Below are 15,157 nucleotides of genomic sequence, written 5' to 3' on the forward strand. Positions count from 1 at the left end.
CGACAATTAATTGAGAGAATTCGGCATAAAAAATGTCAAACCCGGACACTTTAACTATAAAATATACATGCTCCAAGTCAGGAACCGTTACATAAGTGGATTTCACAATTATTTTCTGTTTTTTTTAGCAAAAAAAAAGGTCCAAAACATTTTACACCGAGCGGAGCGAGGCGAAATTAAGATTTGATTCTACGTCCCCTCTTTCAAATATCCTAGAAACGCCCCTGATACGCTAACACTTAGTAAGTCATATTAGCCATCACACACAATAAACTGTATGGCAAAACCACTACGTGTACATGTACAATGTGTCAGATATGGAAAGTATTCAGATACTTGATAATTATATTTTTTCAATACTTTACAGAGATTAAAGCACACTTGTAAATGGACCTTTTTTATGTTGAGACAACTTTTTTTTAATCAGTTCCTTTTGTCTGAAACAGAAGCCGTAGTTATTGGCAGCACGCGCCATTTTTACAACGTAATAAAATATTTCCCCCCCTGTTTTCAATACGTATTCCGATTCTACCTGAAGTCGAAAATTAATTCTTTATAGAGAAAAGGTTGTTACATGATCACACATTCTAAGTCAACATCATATGAAAACATGAACTGTTGAAAAATTATGATTTAAAAAAAAAAAATACGCGATCCTATTTACTAGAAGTAGGTTCTCCCTCCTCAGTTATTCATCCTGGCCCGTCATTTTGACATTTTTAATCTATCTGCGATAACGTAGTTTTGTAACGAAGAGCTGATTTTTTTTTAATATATATTGCGTCGTCGCGCCATAGGAGGCCGGTATTCATATTAGTACCAATTTAAATCTTGCATGTAAAAACCAAAAAAATCGTTTAATTCAGCAATATAATTAAATCTCCCATTTTACTGATCCCGGTAATATTATGAATTATGTAAATCTAATAGCGCACGTATCTCATTTGACCCCGAGTTCCGACAGAGGACAGAACAGAATACGCCGTGGCCATAACAACAGTTATCCCTTGGAGGGCCTCATGGCAAAATCAAACTAACCAGTCACTTATCTCTTCCTTTCGCATAAACCACTAAATTATAGAAACACAAAGTAAACTCTCTCCGATAAATGCCCATTAACATATTAAACTAAGTTCATCTGTGTTCAAACTCACACAATGATACTACTACCACGGAATTAGATTTAGATATCTAAGTCCATGCTACTACTAGCGAGGTAAATAGTTTTAGATATTAATTCGTAACATAAACAGCGCTAGCATTTCTGTCGATTTCATTTCAGCTTAACCGGCAATCCGGAAGAATACATGCACCGTACTAGCTGCTAGGGCAGATATTTTCTGCTTTGAATACTTCCCACTGGCAATAATGATTCCGTAACGTACCACTTACACGGCCAGTCATTTTGTTTACAAAGAAATGGTGTGCTATGCGCATGCGCTAGTAGAGGGAAATCCCTTAACAAAACGTTGGTCAGACAGGTAGAAATACCGATGATTATCTTAGATTTAATCATTTTTATGAATCTATTTCAGCAAAATCCGATCGTTATTTTCCACAAGGAGGCTCACTTGATATGTTTATGTAGTATTTGAAAAAAAGACACAAAAAAAAGTTACTTCAGCGTGATGCACCTTTAAAAGATTTTAACAAATTTGATCCCTGTGACCTTGAATATGAGCAAAGGTCATTCATTTGAACAAACTTGTTAGCCCTTCATCCCAGCATGTTACTGGCCAAATATCATCATCCAAGGCCTTTTGGTTATTGAGAGAAGTTGTTTAAAGGTTTTAAACATTTGACCCCTGTGACCTTGAAAATAGATGAAGGTAATTCATTTGAATAAACTTGATAGGCCTTCATCCAAGCATGTTACTTGTCAAATATCATTAGCCTATGCCTCATGTATATTCAGGAGAAGTTGTCTAAAGGTTTTAAACATATTTGACCCTTGTGGCCTTGAAAATAGATGAAGGTCATTTGTTTGATCAAACTTGGTAGCCCTTCATCCCACCATGTTACTGGCCAAATATCATCCAAGGCCTTTTGGTTATTGAAAAGAAGTTTTTAAAAGATGTTTAACATATTTAACCCCTGTGACCTTGAAAATAGATGACGGTCATTTGTTTGAACAAACTTGGTAGCCCTTTACCCCAGGATGTTACTGGCCAAATATCATTATCCTAGGCTTCTTGGTTATTGGGGAGAAGTTGTTTAAAGGTTTTAAACATATTTGACCCCTGTGACTTTGAAAATAAGTCAAGGTCATTCATTTGAACAAACTCTGTAGCCCTCTATTACAGCATGCTACTGGTCAAATAGCATCATCTTAGGCCTCTTGGGTATTGAGTAGAAGTTGTTTAAAGATGTTTAACATATTTAACCCCTGTGACCTTGAATATAAATAAAGGTGATTTGTTTGAACAAACTTGGTAGCCCTTTATCCCAGCATGTTTCTGGCCAAATATCATTATCCTAGGCTTCTTGGTTATTGGGAAGAAGTTGTTTAAAGGTTTTAAACATATTTGACGCCTGTGACCTTGAATATAGGTAAAGGTCATTCATTTTAACAAAACTTAGTAGCCCTTTATGCTAGCATGTTACTGGATAAATATCATTATCCTTTGCCTCTAAGTTATTCAGAAGTTGTTGAAAGATTTTTTAAGACAACTGACCCCTGTGACCTTGAAAATGGGTGAAGGTCATTTATTTCAACAAACTTGGTAGCCCTTCATCCCACCATGTCACTGGCCAAATATCGTCATCCAAGGCCTTTTGGATATTGAAAAGAAGTTTTTAAAAGATGTTTGACATATCTGACCGATGTGACCTTGAAAATAGGTGAAGGTCATCTATTTGAACAAACTTGGTAGCCCTTCATCCCAGTTTGCTTCTGGCCAAATATTATCACCCTAGGCCTTTCGGTTATTTAGAAGAAGTCGTTTAAAGTAAAATATTGACATGGGACAGACGCCGCACCATGGCATAAGCTCACTTGGTACTTCGTGCCAGTTGAGCTAAAAATAACTTTGTTTCTGAGTTAGGCACAATAGTAAATAGCACGTAGTGACATGTACTCTTTACTGAGTAAATAACTGTGATTCTGTTTTTTTTTTTTTTATAAAGAATTATGTATTCATGAGTGAATTAAATATGAATATTATAACACATGATTATGGAATATGATGTAAACATAACAAAGTATCAAGATATCTAGATGGCTTAATTTAAAACAAAACATCGTTCTGTTGGTGAAAGAACACCATACTTTCGTTTTTAACCGTTTGTGTATTTTGCAGATTTTAATGTAAAACGAAACAAGTTGCTTGTACCAAATTCATTATATCTATAGTCTGTACTGAAGTAGCAAATTATGATTACATTTTAAAATACATTTATGAGTTGTTACAGAGAGGTAAAATCGTTTTCAAATTGACATTTTTTTCCATATCCAATCTTTCTGTCAAGGTCAGTTCCTTCATATTGCCATTCTGAAATTTGTATCAACCAATAGTGTCAACAAAGCAAGACTTTTATCCATATAAGAATTCCACGGAAGTGGATGTGTCGCCTACGCAGGAATTTGGCAGATTGTGCTTAGCACTGCATGAAGTTTGATTTTGATCGGCCCAAGGAAACAAGTTATCGCACGAAAACAGATTTTCTATTTATAGTAACAGTGACCTTGACCTTTGGACCTGAAAAGCAATCTTAAGCAAGCACTTCTGGTAAGGAAACACTGCAAGAAGTTTGAGTTTGATCGGCCTAAGTTAACTTAAGTTATCGCACGAAAACAGATTTTGACCTTTGACCTTCGGACCTAAAAGCAATCGCAAGCAAGCACTTTTAGTAAGGAAGCACTGCATGAAGTTTGAGTTTGATCGGCCCAAGGAAGCTTAAGTTATCGCACAAAAACAGATTTTCTATTTATAGTAACAGTGACCTTGACCTTTGACTTTGGACCTGAAAAGCAATCCCAAGCAAGCACTTCAGCACTGCATGGAGTTTGAGTTTGATGGGCCCAAGGAAACTCAAGTTATCGCAAGAAAACCTCTGTGCGGCCGACATAGCAATACCAATGTGTCACCAGCTTTTCGCAGGCGACACAAAAATCATGTTTCTTGCTCATAATGCTTGCAGCCTGCATACAGATAAGTTGTTGTGTTGTTTTTGTATTATTAAGACAATGGTTTTGTGTTATTTCAGCCTTGTATACTCAAATTTCTTATAGTACGGTATATATTCAAATCATGTAATGGCGCTAGCCAAACACCAGGGAGCCTGGTCGTCGTGCTATTTTGTTTACACCTCTGAATGTTGGTATTGTGTCTTAAAGAGCACTGATTGACTTATCAATAAAAAAAATTATAAAAATGGTGTTTGATAAAATTGAATTATCGAGACAAATTGATGATAGAAAACAAGTCAAGAAAAACAACAGCACCATCAACTTTTGGTGACTGTTATAAAATATTCTGTCTGTTAGTTGTTATTTTTTACAACATAAACAACTACAGTGGATAATTACATGATATTTAGTGTGGTCATAGATCAAAACAGTGGTATATATCCAAGATGGCAGACATTTGTGAACAGGGAGTTGCTCCCAATTAAGCCCCCTCCCAACTTTTGGCCCCTTTTTCTCAGAAGGGGGATGGGGGGCTTATTTGCGGTACGGTAACAGTTATAGATGCGAGTAGATAGGTAGTGTCCAGATTCTAAACATGCTTAAGATCTGTTTGTACAATCACCCTTTTCTATGCGTTTTTGTCGTAGTCTTGCAGTTCCTATCAAGTAGCCAACACCATTAGCCATCATTCCCGTGTTGTTGCTGTATAGCACAGGTACAGCTGTATCTTGTAGGTATTTCCACATATCCTCAACCTTCTTTACCTGTAAATTGTAAAATCATTTGTCAATGTTACACCTACGTTCAGGAGGTACATGTACAGACGTATGAACTGATATCAGTCCAGGAGGCACGTGTGTACATGTATATTGGTATTGTAATTATGTATGTACTGACCTCAGTCAGAGGGTCAAGAAAGTACTGACCTCAGTTATGTTGTCACATGCGTATATGGACATCAGTTAAGGAGTAATATATATATTACTGACCTCTGAAAGGGTGACTTGTGTGTATGCTCCATGCACAAACATGTCTTCTGTAGTCTTAGTGGCACCGTAGTTGGTGGTCACATCCTGATGGCCATGCACCATGAACAGCACGATAGCCACAAAGGTAAAATACATGATCATCTCCCTAAGGATGGTAGTGATGTGCTTCTCCAGTCGGAGCCTCTCCCTGATGGCTTGTAATGTCTTTCTAGGCATGGCCACGCGCACTGCCTGTTTCACTGGTGCTATGGAGGCCAGCGTTATCCCCTGCCTCTTCAACAGTTCCGTTTGGCAATAATCCTCATCATGGTCTGAAATATGGTTATATTAATGTCATGTTTTTACTTCACTGTTCCTAAATTTTTAAATTCATTAAAACCGATCTCATATTATTTGTTCATTGTTTTCATTTCGTAGAAAACCAGGTCGGAAACAAAAGGATGAGCATGTCTATTACATATCTGGATCAATAGGAATGTCCAGTTGGGATAAGATAATACATTTACTCATCTAAGATGGTGCAATGCACACACTTACAGTTTATCACACGTGAACATATTCATATTCCCCAATGTAAAAATAACATTTTAATATATCAAACCAAAACTGATATTAATATACAATATATGCATATTTTGAACCAATATGTCGTGATTTCTGAATTTCAGATGGTGACACTGTAAATATGAACAGGAAACTTAATAGTCAAACGGAACAACACATTACACAATACCAGGCTGTTCAAAGGTTCAATTAGTTTTATTGTTTTACTTGATTGTGTGATTTCTTCATAGCTAGGTCTTTTTAAAATACATTTGTATGAAAATCTTGTATTACCAAATTGGCAGAAACAATTGTTGTCCTGGTGAAGATATTTTTGAACCTTCATACTACTGAACTTTTGAAGATACTGATTACTATGGGATCACCTGACATAAGGTAGAACTTATAAGAAATCTTGGTGCCCACCATTTTAATTAGTTTTATGCAAGATGTTTTTTAGATGTGATAATATCAAGGAACCATTTGTGCCTTGTGCAATCTTGGATGCAAGTTACTGTGTATGCCTATCAACTTATCCCAAGTGAATATTATTCATAACAAGAGGCCCATGGGCCTTAACGGCTACCTGAGTTCTACAGTATTAATTTTCGTTGTTGAAATATGAAGTGGAGATAATGATGTCAATCATTCCTACCAAAATTTGAGTAAAAAAGGTTAAGTATAACTTTAAGTAAGTTTGCCAGGACCACGGGTTGATCATTCCTACCAAGTTTCAGTTAAATTGGCCCAGTAGAACTTGACTTTAAGTTTGAAATAGTTTTTCAAAATGGTGGTCATATTGGATTTCTGATCGACCCAAAAAATAACATTTTGTCAGGACCAAAAGTTGATCATTCCTACCAAGTTTCAGTTAGATTGGCCCAGTAGAACTTGACTTTAAGTTTGAAATAGTTTTTTAAAATGTATTTAAAAACATACTAAGCTTCATGTTGTCCCTCTGGGTAAGAACTTCGAATTCAACGGGTTTCTTAAATATGAAGGTGATGAGCACTGCAAACATAAACACTTTGAGAGGCTGGGTGACCAAAGCACTCTGGAAGAATGCGGTAAAGAATGACACAAGCCATTCAATGGACTTCTGGTAGCCGTACATCAGACCATACATGACAAAGTAGGAAGAAATCAAGGCGGCAGACAGAACCAATGTCCACGCAATATATACCACCCACCAGGGAAACCTACAATATTAAAATGATAAAAACAGTTATATAATAAATATTGAATGTTTATATGATTGATTGCTATATCAAAGTCTTAAAACAAATTATTTCTCCATGCCATCTCTTTTCGTTAAGTCTTCTACTCTATACCACCTTTTTGTCCTAATACTATTTTACTCCATTCCATCTCTCCTGCTCGTTACTTCTTTTGTTCCTTACCACCCCTTTTCCTAATACCACTTAACATCATTCTATCTGTTCCTTGTTACCTATTCTACTCCATATTATCTCTTCTCCTCGCTACCTTATTTTACTCCACATGCCGTTCATCACCTCTCCCCATACAACTCTCCGTATATACCTTCTTCTACGGCACACCTTTCTCTCCTCTTCACCACCTCTTCCCCATCATACCATCTTAATAACCTGTTCTCCTTCACATCGGATCTTGTCTCCCCATACCAAATTTTATTCGACCCTTCATACTTGATACCACCACTTCCCGTATAATTTTTCCCATTCCAACGCCTTTCTTCCATATAACTTTTGTCTTCACAATTTAGTCTTTTCCTACCACCTCTTTTCCTTCATGCATCTTCTTTCCCTTGAATCACCTCATCTCCTTTTACCACCTCTTTTCAATCATTTAATTATTTTGTCTCCCTGACCAAATTTCCCTCCCACACCACTTCTCCATACCACATCATCACCTTTAAACTGATATTCGTCCGTACACCATTCTTTATCTCACCTTGGGGGACACAATTTTCATGGAGTTTGATTGAGTACATAATTACCGGAAGGGCTTTTTCTGCTCGGTTTTGCTGCTCCCTTTCAATACATTTCCCCCCATTTTGGATTTGCCTTTGCTCTCACTGGTTTGAAGTCCAAAGGACTTGTCCTCTTCCTCGGGGCAGTCAGCCAGAGAACGTTTCCCTCTAACTAGAGCCGAAGGTCTAGGTTCTAGTTTAGTGAACAACTGCATGATGATAATGTTAATGGGGAACATGATGAGACCACTCTCTATTCCAATGATGATGTCAGACAGAGACAGTGTGATGCCGCCAGAACTCAACTGGTCAGCTGGATCGTCTGTTGGTATCCCATGGAACATGAGACTGGTCAACATGGTCATCAGGAGAAGGGACAGTGCACAGGACAGGCGTTGTACACGGGTAAAGGGGCTGGTCAAAAACAAATTAACATATGTAATAAAGATAATAGAACATGCATTGTAGAGGTTAAAGTGGCAGGTCGAAAAATGTCACAATGAATAATGTATAGTTATGTTAAATAAGACATGTTGTATGTATGCTAATTTGGAGACAATTCAAAACACCTTAAAACAAGTTATTTGGAAATTATATGTTGGTCAGGTGCAAACCTGGGCAACAGAAGTCAAAAAGACGATCTCTTTAACGATTAGGATACTGAAATAGTTGATCAAAGGTTAAGGTATAGTAAAAAAATAATATCCAAAGATAATAGGATAATAAGGCAGGCATTGTATACTGATAAAAGGGAGAACCCAACAGAGCATAAGTTTAGGATAATAGATAAACACCAATGTAAAGATGGAATAGGTGAAAAAGAAATACTCTCCCAAGCGTCCAATGAGTGGGTACAGAAGTAAAACCCCGACTCTGAAGACGTCCAATATTCGGTCACTATGATAATGAGATACAGCAGGTTGGTTATCATCTCCTATATGGGACATACCTTTGATACAGCAGGTTGGTTATCATCTCCTATATGGGACATACCTTTGATACAGCATGTTGGTTATCATCTCCTATATGAGACATACCTTCGATACAGCAGGTTGGTTATCATCTCCTATATGGGTCATACCTTCGATACAGCAGGTTGGTTATCATCTCCTATATGGGACATATACCTTCGATACAGCAGGTTGGGACATACCTTCAATACAGCAGGTTAGTTATCATCTCCTATATGGGACATACCTTTGATACAGCATGTTGGTTATCATCTCCTATATGGGACATACCTTCGATACAGCAGGTTGGCTATCATCTCCTATATGGAACATACCTTCAATACAGCAGGTTGGTTATCATCTCCTATATTGGTCATACCTTCGATACAGCAGGTTGGTTATCATCTCCTATATGGGACATACCTTCGATACAGCATGTTGGGACATACCTTCGATACAGCAGCTTAGTTATCATCTCCTATATGGGACATACCTTCGATAAGGGATACTGCATTATATATTTTACCTGTCATTATGTTTCCTGCTAAACTTATGAAATTGGTTAAGGACCATATTATGAAACCATGAGATTTCTACAACATAAACTGGTGTGATTCCGTTGGAAAACCGTACCTGTATTTTATATCATATATAAGAACGCATCTACCAGGAAAATCTTGATACTAGAACAAGATCGAGGCCCAGTTGGCCTGTATCGCTCAGCTGGATGATAAAGCAACCATGGGAAATTATTACATAAAATCCCTCAAATGGTACAGAGAAAGAAGGATTTTGAAGACTTAAACCTCAAGTTCCCCAATTTGGCCCCGCAACTCTGCACCCAGAGGGGCTACGACCTCCATTTATACAAAATTTAGTTGCCTTTGCCAAAGAATGCTCCAGGCCTAATTTGGATAAAATCCCTCCAATGGTACAGAAGGAAAAGGATTTTAAAGATTTAAACCTAAAACTCCCCTATTGAGCCCTGCCCCTAAAGGGGCCACAACCACTGTTTATACAAAATTGAGTCCCCTTGGCCCAAGGCTGCTCAAGACCAAATCAGGATAAAATCCCTTTATCCCTACTGTAGAAGAAGCATTTTAAAGATTTACCACTATTTCCCTTATTCTGACCCACCCCTCTGACCCAGGGGGCCCACAACCACAATCTATACAAATTTCAGTCCCCTTTGACCAATGATGCTCTAGACTAAATTAGGATAATATTCCTTAAAGATTTTACCTCTATTTCTCCTATTGGGTCCCGCCCCACTGCCACCAGGGGGGCTACACCAACCGTTTATACAAAATTGAGTCCCCTTGCAAGAAGGATGCTCTAGAAATAATTGGGATAAAATCCCTTCATCTGTATGCATGGTAGAAAGGATTTCAAAGCTTTTACCTCTATTTCCCCTATTTGACCCCGCCCCTCTGCCCCCAGGAGGATCACAGCCACTTTTTATACAAAAGTAAATGCCCTTGGCCTAAGGTTGCTCCAGACCAAATTAAGTCAAAATCTACTAGGCCTTTCAGGACAAGTAGTGTTTTAAACGAAAAGTTGGCGGACAGACGACGGATGCCGCACCATGGGATAAGCTCACCGGTCCTTCGGGCCAGGTGAGCTAAAAATCAACTGTGACATGAAAACCCCATAAACACGGAGGATTATGTTACTACTTAGGAAATTACAGGTAGGTTTTACTGTTGAGGAAATGGGTGGCTAGTATATTACAAGAGGCCCAGAGGGCCTGTATCGCTCACCTGTTTATTTTGTTACATGCAACTGACATATAGGTAACTTAAGACCAATTTTAGTAACTAGAACACAAGACATTTTAACATCTCTTAAACAGTTCTAAAGATATTGTTGTTTTAATTTTAAAGCTTTTAACCCATATTGACCTTTGACTCCCGATTTCCACTTGCAGTTGACCTTTGACCTCATTACTGTAATTAAGGAAACAATTCACACAGCTGGTCTACATAACATACCCGAGTATCATGACTCTAGTCCAAATCGTTCTTAGGATATTGTTGTGTGAAGTTTTTAACATAATTGACCCCTGTGACCTTGAAAGTAGGTCAAGGGAATTTTAATGAGGAAACTTTATAACACTTTATCCCAGGTACCTACTGGCCAACTATCATGACCCTAAAAGTCTTATGGAATTTGACATTTGACCCATGACTAGCATTTAATTTTGACCTTTGACCTCATTACTGTAATTGAGAAAAATATTCGCACTGCTGGTCTTACATAACATGCCCAAGTATATAGATGTTTTGTTGAAATAGTCTTTAAGCAAACTGAACAACCATGATAACAAGAGCTCAATAGGGTCTGTTAGTTACACCTCATAGGGCTACTCTTCCTTTTTACATCAATTGATTTCAAGGTCCCAGAGAATAATCTTGCTGCATAGCAAATTGGGTTGAGATCTGCATATGCCTATGTGTTTATAGGGTGGAGTGACTTAGTCCAGAAGGGGACAGGGACCGACCTATGGCTTTATTCTGGTAGCATAAATGTGCTTATTTCTTCATGCCCTGCAAGCAGCTGTATAAATCAGTTAGATGTTATGACCATGGTACTAAGTCATCAATTTTTTCACAAAGCTGAATCCTTTGGACAGTCATGATAACACGAGTTGCATCAATTGTCATGTCTAGCAATTGTACAAATATGGCTAAAGAGTGGGGATCTCAACCATCTCCATGTTATGACAGGGACTGAGTTCTCATCTACAGGCAGGACCCTAATGGAATCAATTGGCAGTGTATAGGAGTAATCGTTTCTTCAAATCAAGAAAATGCAGGCCAGTATATGCTTAATTCCCTTTAGCTAATCCTGGTAGCAGGAGTGTGTTAATATTGTAATGCTTTAGCAGTTGTATGAGTGGCAATGTTAGAGTCTCAACCATTTCCATATTAGGCCACAGAGACCACGTCTAAAGGAGCAGAGCAGGACCCCAAACATATCCTTGCAAATGACTGTATGCACTTCTTCCTGCATAGGAAGATCATTGCAATTTAGCACGAATATCAACTACTTCCCTGTCGTGACAAAGGGGATAATTCCAAATTTCATGATTGCATCGTTTATTTATAAAGTAAAATAAAAAGTTGATTTGTTTGATGTACCTGTAGGCTGGACATGAGATGATACTAATCCAAAGGTGGTTGTTCTGTAGGTCTTTACTAGACTGGATACCAAACTGATAGAGCGAGTTTTGTACAAGGTCCTCCGGGGTCAATGCATGAATTTCTACCTTGACCCGTCCAACCCCTCGGTCGACAGCCAGCCAGTCATTGTACAAGAAATGCCATATCTTATCTGTTTGGACATCTCTAACCACAATCTGTTTCAGAAACCTAAAAAATTTGGTAAAATCAAATAGATTATATTTTGAGCAGAGTTGTTATTGCAGTTCATTCCATGTATTGCCACACTATAATGACATGTGTTGACCTTCTATTACCATATTAATAACAGAAGGGTTAACATTCATATTGAGATCATAGGTAGATACATAGTAGAAAAGAGTTATAATCATAGTTACAGGTGAAACAGTTCCGATGTCCCTACAGATGTGTAAACTGCACTCTGAAACAGTGGACATGGACACCTACCTGAAAATGTATGGAATAGCCCGATATAAATATTCCAAGAAAAAGTTCAATGTGACAGGTTATTTAGTTCAAGTGACTATACACATATCTGTTTTAATAAAATTCATCAGTTTCGAACATATTAAATTGTAATTCTATTTATTCAAAAAGGTAGAATTCTATTAATTCAAAAGGTAGAATAGGTCCTAAACCTACATTTCAGTATGAATGGATACCATTGGTAAGTTACATGTAAGTTAGCCTGAGAAAATCTAGTGGTACATTAACTCACTCCCCCCTGAAGACACATTTAAACTCTTCTAATTCAAAGGTTGGAATAGCTCATTATAAAACTTGAGGGGTGAATGAGTTAAGGTAATACTAACAGAAAGCCTCGTGTGGAAGTCACCTTCAGTGGCTCTACCTATCACTGCTGGGTAGTTGGCCAATACAATGTTGCCTAGATGGCCACAATAACCCCTCACCCCGTCGCCTATTGTCTCTTGCTTAGTGATTTGTTTGGTTTTCTCTACAACCTCGCCATTTTCACCATGGATGGTACTCAAAGTTTACTGAGTCTTTCTCTGTTGATGTGGATGCATTGATATCACTTCTTCTGATACAAAGTCTTATACGTTCTTAAAATTTCTTTCCTATTTTCTGGTGAAATTAACATCATACTTGTTTAAACCAGAATCGTAAACCAAAGGCGACATAATAACCTCATGTCCTTAAAAATATGGCCAATAAAGAATGGACTTTACATATCAAGATGATCAGGTGTACTGGTTCTATTCCAATTTGTCAAAGAGTTGGAGACGGGCAGTCTGTGCCAAGTGAGCTTACAAGTCCTACCACAAAGTCCTAGCTACCATTTGTTGACCATAAGAGAGGTATGATTTGATTAATCAGTGGAATAGAACTACCCACCATGCAGGATTTTCACCAGAGTTGTCGTGCCATACCACGATACTCTGTAATTCTCCAAGGCTGAGTGGTGTGGTCAGCACAAACCAATCCTCGGCCCCAGTTTGAAAGTGCTGGACAATACCATCAGACAACAGGTGTTTAGAGCTGAAACCTTTGCTGCCATGGAGACACATAAAAACATTGGAGGTTGTTCCTGCCCTTCTCCACCAGCCTGTCACAAATCCAACCACATACACATATTTGTCTTCAGCACAGTTGTCCTCCAGCACATTGACACCTCCCTAAATAAAATCATTACAAGTTGTGTAGCCTCTAGCAATTTATTTTACCATCATAATTATAATCTTAACAATTTGAGAAGCTTTAAACACATCCCCCAAATAAGTATAATCACAACTTGTGCGGCTTCACACACCTCCCTCAACAACAAAAATGATGATTTGTCTCAATACACCTATTTCTCCTTTAACATAATAAGTTTTATAGCTTTCAAAATACATATGAGACATCATTTTGAAAGCTTCAAGCATTCAAGCAGTTGTTGGAATGTCACTGGTTTTAAATACATTGTAAAGTGGCAGTGTTCATTGATATATTTATATGTAATAAGTATAACCTAATTATTCACAGATTTAAAGATCTGCTAATCCAAGGAAAATCAACATGGAAATATTCATAAAAGATCTCCTATAACATTCTTCTTGTTATAAGTCCAATGAATAAGAATAAACTTTCCAGGTCATGAAAAGCCCAATTGCCGTTTAATATTCTGTCTTCTATTTAATGAGCTTGAACATAAGTAAATGCCTCAAAATACTGCTTTTCTATCATTGAGTGGGGTTTTGCAACATGATCTATGTTTTATCAAATACTCCTCTTCTGGCCCTGACTAATTCTTGTTATGTTTTGGACAAACACACAAAGATGGCCAAATGTCATGAGAGGCTGAGATCTGTTCACTGTCCTGTCCCTCAACCTACCAATGATAACCAAATATGATATAGATATCATGCTCTCTAGGTCTGCACTGGTGCTGATTTGGGTTATTTCATTGTCCTCTCATTTGCAGAGGCATATTGTTTTACTTAATCTCAATTCCATTAAGTCAGTTTAACTAATTAAAGTTGCCCATGTGTTTCTGTATTCTGAACTATGCCTGGAACAGATAAAATTTGAACTTTTGATCTATGCTCCGCAATCAAGGTATCTGGTGACTGGAGACACTTCACACCAGACAAAGGTTGAACTCTAGACCTTACCTATGCTCCACAATCAAGGTATCTGGTGACTAGTGACACTTCACACTTGACAAAGGTTGAACACTAGACCTTACCTATGCTCCACAATCAAGGTATCTGGGGACTGGAGACACTTCACACCAGACAAAGGTTGAACTCTAGACCTTACCTATGCTCCACAATCAAGGTATCTGGTGACTCGAGACACTTCACACAAGACAAAGGTTGAACTCTAGACCTTACCTATGCTCCACAATCAAGGGATCTGGTGACTAGTGACACTTCACACTTGACAAAGGTTGAACTCTAGACCTTACCTATGCTCCGCAATCAAGGTATCTGGTGACTGGAGACACTTCACACCAGGCAAAGGTTGAACTCTAGACCTTACCTATGCTCCGCAATCAAGGTATCTGGTGACTGGAGACACTTCACACAAGACAAAGGTTGAACTCTAGACCTTACCTATGCTCCACAATCAAGATATCTGGTGACTCGAGACACTTCACACCAGACAAAGGTTTTTAACTCTAGACCTTACCTATGCTCCACAATCAAGGTATCTGGTGACTGGAGACACTTCACACCAGGCAAAGGTTGAACTCTAGACCTTAACTATGCTCCACAATCATGGTTTGTAGTGACTGGAGACAATTCACACCAGACTAAGGTTGAACTCTAGACCTTACCTATGCTCCACAATCAAGGTATCTGGTGACTGGAGACACTTCACACCAGACTAAGGTTGAACTCTAGACCTTACCTATGCCTCACAATCAAGGTATCTGGTGACTGGAGACACTTCACACCAGACCAAGG

At 38.1% G+C, this 15,157-nt stretch overlaps 1 protein-coding gene across 1 annotated transcript in view; it reads right to left on the minus strand.

Moving 5' to 3' along the window:
• Positions 1-15,157, minus strand: part of LOC110449923 (polycystic kidney disease protein 1-like 2) — a 141,469-nt gene that overhangs the window by 9,127 nt on the left and 117,185 nt on the right. Inside the window, exons 24-29 of the mRNA XM_021497099.1 lie at positions 13,101-13,381; positions 11,703-11,933; positions 7,640-8,026; positions 6,601-6,860; positions 5,119-5,429; positions 4,752-4,893 (exon numbers count right to left, since the gene is read on the minus strand). Coding sequence (XP_021352774.1) covers positions 4,752-4,893; positions 5,119-5,429; positions 6,601-6,860; positions 7,640-8,026; positions 11,703-11,933; positions 13,101-13,381 — 1,612 coding nt within the window. The remainder of the gene's footprint in view (positions 1-4,751; positions 4,894-5,118; positions 5,430-6,600; positions 6,861-7,639; positions 8,027-11,702; positions 11,934-13,100; positions 13,382-15,157) is intronic.

The sequence above is a fragment of the Mizuhopecten yessoensis genome, unplaced genomic scaffold (assembly GCF_002113885.1).
Source record: "Mizuhopecten yessoensis strain PY_sf001 unplaced genomic scaffold, ASM211388v2 scaffold489, whole genome shotgun sequence".
NCBI classification, from domain to species: domain Eukaryota; kingdom Metazoa; phylum Mollusca; class Bivalvia; order Pectinida; family Pectinidae; genus Mizuhopecten; species Mizuhopecten yessoensis.